This window comes from Otolemur garnettii, unplaced genomic scaffold, assembly GCF_000181295.1.
Source record: "Otolemur garnettii isolate 467f Iridium unplaced genomic scaffold, OtoGar3 scaffold00043, whole genome shotgun sequence".
NCBI classification, from domain to species: Eukaryota; Metazoa; Chordata; class Mammalia; order Primates; family Galagidae; genus Otolemur; species Otolemur garnettii.
The window spans coordinates 10,988,150-10,994,716 of NW_003852438.1; the positions used below are offsets into that span (position 1 = coordinate 10,988,150).

The window sequence follows — 6,567 nt, forward strand, 5'->3', positions numbered from 1 at the left end:
GGTGCAGTGACTCACGCTTGTAATCTTAGCCCTTAGGAGGCTAAGGTGGGTAGATTGCCTGAGCTGACAGGTTCAAGACCAGACTTAGCCAGAGCAAGACCCACCTCCCCGCCAGCACCCTGCCCCTGCCCCTAATAATAGCTCAGCGTTGTGGTCAGTACCTATAGTCCCAGCTACTCAGGAGGCTGTGGTAAGAGAATTGCTTGAGCCTAAGAGATTGAGGTTGCAGTGAGCTGTGACACCATGGCATTCTACTGAGGGTGACAAGGTGAGACTGTCTTTTTTTTTTTTTTTTTTGAGACAGAGCCTCAAGCTGTCCCAAGCTGTCCCAGGGTAGAGTCACAACGCCCGGCTATCCCTTGGTTGCAGCCATTACGTTGTTTGGTGGGTCCAGGCTGGATTCGAACCAGCCACCTTAGGTGTATGTGGCTGGCGCCTTAGCCGCTTGAGCCACAGGCGCTGAGCCGTGAGACTGTCTTAATAAAAAAAAAAAAAAAAGAAAAAGAATGATATTCACTAACCCTACCAATCCAAGTGGAATAGAGATGTAGAATGAAAGCCTCCAAATTTTGGCGGCTCCTGTGACTAGGGCGCCAGCCCCATATACCGAGGGTGGTGGGTTCAAACCCACCCCGGCTGAACTGCAACCGGAAAATATCCGGGGGTTGTAGCAGGCACCTGTGGTCCCAGCTGCTTGGGAGGCTGAGGCAAGAGAATCACTTAAGCCCAGGAGTTGGAGGTTGCTGTGAGCTGTGATGCCACAGCACTCTACCGAGGGCTATTGAGACTCTGTCTCTACAAAAAAAAAAGCCTCCAAATTTCTTCCTAAAGCCCCCTCACTGCCATCACAGGTATTTTCTTTTTTTGGTGATACAGCCAAAAAAATGAAGTTCTGGTATGTATCTATTTTAGTTTTCCTGTCTCTTCTGCTATGATAATGGAATGGACAGTATTAACATTCTCCAGAGTAAACACACCCATTGTCACTCACAATCTCTAACTTTCATTTCCAAAAGGACAGGAAGTGCCTAGTTGCTCAAAGGACACAGGAAGGGTGGGAACAGCCTTAATGTGGGAATTGAAACTGAGACTGGAAACATAGCAGCCAAAAGGGGGAGCGGGGGAGGCAGGGAAGGAGGAAGGAAGTAAGGGAGGGAGAAAGGGAGGAAGAGGGCATCTCTCAGTGATACCGTGGTTTTTTTAAAGCTCCTTTTCTGTTCTCAGAGACTAGTTCATTTTACACCAGTTTATCCTTGCTGTTTAGGTACTTGAATGGTATCTTCTCCCTTACCATAACAATATGATACGGAAACTTTCCTCTTGAAGGTCTCATTCAATTTAATCTTTTTAAAATTCTCATCCTTTTTTTTTTTTTTATGAAGACTGAGTAATTTTTTTTTTTTTTTTAAAGAGATGAGGTCTCAGGAGATGCCTGTGGCTCAGTGGGGAGGGCGCCTGCCCCATATACCGAGGGTGGTGGGTTCGAACCCGGTCCCCACCAAACTGCAACAAGAACAAAGAATAGTCGGGCGTTGTGGTGAGCACCTGTAGTCCCAGCTACTTGGGAGGCTGAGGCAAGAGAATCGCCTAAGCCCAGTAGTTGGAGGTGGCTGTGAGCTGTGACATGACAGCACTCTACCGAGGGCGATAAAATGAGACTGTCTCTTAAAAATCAGAATTTGTTCCTAGAGGAAAAGGGATGAATTTGAAAGTGGTTAGACCCCAAAAGTCTTCTTTCTAGCTTTCACTATTGGTACTATGAAGAACAAACGTAAAAACAACACCTTGGGCATTAGGACCCAGTGGAAGCACCTCACTCAGACTGGGTTAACTTCTCCCAGTGACGTCAAGGAACAGCCCCAGCTCATTCTCTACCCTCAGCCCCCCTCATCTCTTTCTCTCCTGCTCCAGTTCTCCCCCTTTCGCCTCCCTTTTTCCTTCCCTCCTCCCCCTCCTCCCTCCCCCTTTTCTCACCTCCTCCCTCTCCCTCTTCTTACTCAGCTTCCTAACACTACAGAGAAAATGCTGCTATCAGTGACTTCCAGGCCTGGGATTTCGACTTTTGGCTATAACAGGAACAACAAGAAGGTAGGGAAAAGCGTTTTTTTTGGGGGGGGTGGAGGTGGGGGGATATCTAGCTACTTCCTTTTCTGGGAGCTGGGAGTGCCCTTGGTTTCAACAGTCTTCTTTAAGAGGGGAGCAGGATTCCTCTCTCAGGGTTTCTCTTTCCTCTCAGCACCCCTCTCTTTTCCACTACTTCTTTCTGTATCTTTTCTCACCTGGTTCTGGAGTTCAGGGGATTTACAGTCTCCGTGAAGCCTGAGGAGGCAGGAGAATTAAAAGCAAACCAAACTTGAAAGTTTGTCTCCTTACGAAATGAAGTTAGTTTGACTTCTTGTTGATGTACTGATCTGCCCTGGGATGCCGTGTTATCTCACACCCCAGCCCCTAGTCCATCCACAAGCTGGTTTCATGGTTTGATTAACCATTTCCCCTACTCTACCTTCCTTCCTACCCGTAACACTGGTGTTATTAGATAACTGAAATCACAGATAGTCAGTGAAATGGCAACAACAGCTCATCAAGAACTGGGTGTACTCTTGTAGACTGCAGACCCTACCCCACCCAGTCTGTAGAGAGGAGTCTTGAGACAACATGCTTTGGGATTAAGGCAGAAAGCTCTGGGATTCTTAGAGTCTTGCTTTCCAGCTGATACGTGGAACTCTGCAGATAGCCAGACTCAGCAGGGATCCTTGGATCCTTGATTAACCCCTGGCTGCCAGAGGGTTGTGCTATGCTTGGGCACATGGGCAGTCAGGGGAGAGATGGGCAGTCTTGGCCACATTTGCTGGGGAATAATATCGTTAGTGGGTTCTTGGCATTTCAGAACACATAGTGCTGAGTAGGAGCAACTTCGTTTGGTAGCAGGAAGACCCTTTACCTTCTCTCTGGCTGTTTGAAGAAAAAAACATGTCATAGACATTGAGGGATCTTTTGGTCATCTCATGAACACTAGAGAGTGGGGAAAGGTTCCTGCTGCTTTGTCCTGTACCTGAAGAGACTGTTACAGTTAGACTTACGTGTCTGATCAAGGCAGTGGGTAAATGTTTAGACCCAAAACACTTAACGTTGGTTCATGAGGGTTTATGTGATATTCATTCTGTTTATAACCTTAAGAATAAGGGTAGGGGGGAGAGGAAATGGGGATCTGTAGGTGAGAGGGTACAAAGTGGCCTATGTGTAATATGAACAAATCTTTAGATCCATGTAGTATGAGGAGATAAAATTGTACTGTATGTGAGACTCATGCTAAGTGAGTATATTTCATTGGCTTTTGCCACAAAAACAAAAAAAATAGGTAACTGAGATTGTGGATATGTTAATTTGCTTCGCGATAGTAAGCTTTTTACTATCTATGTGCATCCCATACCATGTTGTATAGCTTAATTATGTCCAATAAAACTTACTTTAAACAGGAAATATGGGTTCATACCTATTTATTGGTTATTAATATATGTTTGTATTATATATACTGATAGCACTTTATCAAATACTGTAGGACCGCCTCCTGAAGTTGACCTAATTTTCATAGACCAAGCACGCACCACATGTACGTTTCAGTACAGTAGGCCTAGTTTCTTATGTTGACCACCTCTGTATACTGTCCAATTTGTTACACTCTCTTGGGTAGTCAACTTACAGAGGTTCTACTGTAGGTATTTTGTACATTTATTATACATATATATTGAAAAGGGATCAAATATATATGTATACATTGTATACATATTTATATATTATACATATGTATTTGAAGGGGAATATTTCCTCTGTTTATTCTCTTCAAACCTTATGTAGTACTATATAAAATTTTCCTTCCTGATTTTTTCTATCCCAGTCTCTCAGGTTACCGAGAACCCATTAAAACTAGGTAAAATTGGGTGGTGCCTGTGGCTCAGTGAGTAGGGTGTCAGCCCCATATACTGAGGGTGGTGAGTTCGAACCCAGCCCCGGCCAAACTGCAACAACAAAAAAAATGAATAAAAAATAATTAAAAAAAAACTAGGTACAATTAATCCCCTAAATATGAATTGCTTCAGAAAGGTTTCATGTATTTGAAGCTATCTAAAATCTTCCCTTGTCTTAGAATTCCTTTCCTCCTTTGGAGTATAGGAGATATTTAACTAGCTTCCAAATCTATCATAGTAGGAGCATATGGATGTTGAATTTACTCATCACATCTCTTCCTAATAACTTGTAGGGTTTGGGAAACATTTCAGGAATCATTGAGAGCAGTGGAGGTAGGGGAAATAGATATGTAATTACTATCCTATTTATCAAGAATTCTCTGAGTTCTTACAAATCAATGTTATGATGACATATAAGAATGTTGTATATGTGCATCAACTCCTACAATGCCTTGTGTGTGTATGCTGTATACACACACACATATATATCGTGTGTGTGTGTATATATGTGTATATGTAGAGAGTTGTGAATGTGAATGTTGGGTTTTTTAAAATGTAACTTATGTATTTTGAGATAGGATCTGATTTTGTTGCCCATTATCAAATACAGTGACATGATCATAGCTGACTGCAGCCTCAAACTCCTAGGCTTAAGTAATCCTCCTGCCTCAGTCTCCCGAGTAGCTGGGACTACAGGTGCCCACCATTGTCTCTGACTGTTTTTTTGGTTTTTTTTTTTTTTCAGTTTTTTTTGGCTGGGGCTGGGTTTGAACCTACCACCTCCAGCATATGGGGCTGGCACCCTACTCCTCTGAGCCACAGGCGCCACCCCTGACTGCTTTTTTTTATTCCTTTTTTTTTAGAGATGAGGACTCACAATGTTGCTCAGCTGGGTCTCAAACTCCTGAGCTTGAGCAATCCTCCTGCCTTGACCTCCCCAAATTTTGGGATTACAGGAATAAGCCACTATGTCCAGTCCTGTTATGTGTTTTTAAACTAAAGTGTTACTACTTTGCTGTTTGTCTTGCTATCAACAAGTAGGACATAATATGTTTCTTTCTCTGTTTTGAGAAATGTTTTAGATGCATTTACTTTTGTAATTTGTGAGCTTTGATACAAATAATTTAAGGTTAAATTTAAGGTTAAATAATTTAAGGTTAAATTTTAAAAAAATATACATTTTTTGAGACAGAGTCCCTCACTTTTTCACTCTCAGTAGAGTGCTGTGGCATTATAGCTCACAGCAAACTCCAACTCTTGGGCTCAAACAATTCTCTTGCCTTAGCCTCCCAAGTAATTGGGACTACAGGCATGTGCCACAGTGCCTGGCTATATTTAGAGATGGGGTCTTGGTCATGCTTAGGCTGATCTCAAACATGTGAGCTCAGAGCAATCCACCTGTCTCAGCCTCCTAGAGTGCCAGGATTATGGATGTGAGACACTGTACCTGGCCTTAAAATAAATTTTATTAGTTTTTAGTAATAAGTTTAAGACCATGCTCATTTTAAAAAATGAGGGCCAGGCATGGTGGCTCACACCTGTAGTTCCAGCTACTTCGAAGGCTGGTGCAGGGGGATCCCTTGAGCCCAGAAGTTGGAGGTCACAGTGAGCTATGATCATGCCACTGCACTCCAGCCTGAGCGATAGAATGAGATCCTATCTCAAAACAAACAAATGAACAAAAACCAATTAAAGGCTCTGCACCTAGGGTGCCAGCCACATATACCAGAGCTGGCAGGTTTGAATCCAGCCCAGGCCTGCAAAACAACCGGGACAACTGGAAACAAAAAATAGCAGCCGGATGTTATGGTGGGCACCTGTAGTCCCAGCTACTCAGGAGGCTGAGACCAGAGAATCACTTGAGCCCAGGAGTTTGAAGTTGCTGTGAGCTATGATGTTATAGGACTCTAGCCAGTGGAACATAGTGAGACTCTGTCTCAAAAAAAAGAGAAGAAATATGATTTATCAGAGAAGGTGTTTCCTGAGGAACCAATGACAATCATGGTTTTCTTTTTTCTTTTAATTTAAATTTTTTAAATAGTTTTTTAGAGACAAAGTCTTGCTCTGTCACCAAGACTGGAATACAGTGGCATCATCATATCTCACTAGAGGTTCAAACTTCTAGGCTCAAGCAATCTCCAAATAGCTAGGACTACAGACATGTGACACCATGCCTGGCTAATTTCTTTATTATTTACAGAAATGCAGAGCTTGCTATTCTTTCCCAGGCTGGTCTTGAACTGCTGGCCTCAAGGGATCCTTCTGCCTAGGTCTCCCAGAGTGCTGGAATTGTAGGCTGAGCCATTGTGGCTGGTCTCATAGTTTTCTTACTCTTTTTTGTCTGGTGGTAAACAAAGGAATGCAGTCAACAAATGTAAAATACCTAATAAAGGAAGATTCTTCTCTCAGGATAAAATTCTGTCCTTGGTATTAAATTTATATTCCTTTCTTTGGATTTAAAGAGGAAAATGTGAGTTTTCAGGAAGGATTCTGCAAGATATTTTAAGGGGTATGTGTGTGTGCTTTTTTGGGTCATGTTGACTTCAAAGATTTTTTGCTCTTTAAGAAAATTTTTTTCTTTTTTTTCTTTTTTTTTTTTTTT

General features: G+C 42.5%; 1 protein-coding gene across 2 annotated transcripts in view; it reads left to right on the plus strand.

Annotated features, from left to right (window-relative positions):
- Positions 1 to 1,897: 1,897 nt before the first annotated feature.
- The window catches only part of RBMS2 (RNA binding motif single stranded interacting protein 2), a 57,190-nt gene continuing 52,520 nt past the window's right edge, over positions 1,898 to 6,567 (plus strand). For both annotated transcript variants that reach the window (XM_023513694.1, XM_023513695.1), the window contains exon 1: positions 1,898 to 2,088. In XM_023513694.1, coding sequence (XP_023369462.1) covers positions 2,023 to 2,088 — 66 coding nt within the window. In that variant the 5' untranslated portion in view covers positions 1,898 to 2,022. The remainder of the gene's footprint in view (positions 2,089 to 6,567) is intronic.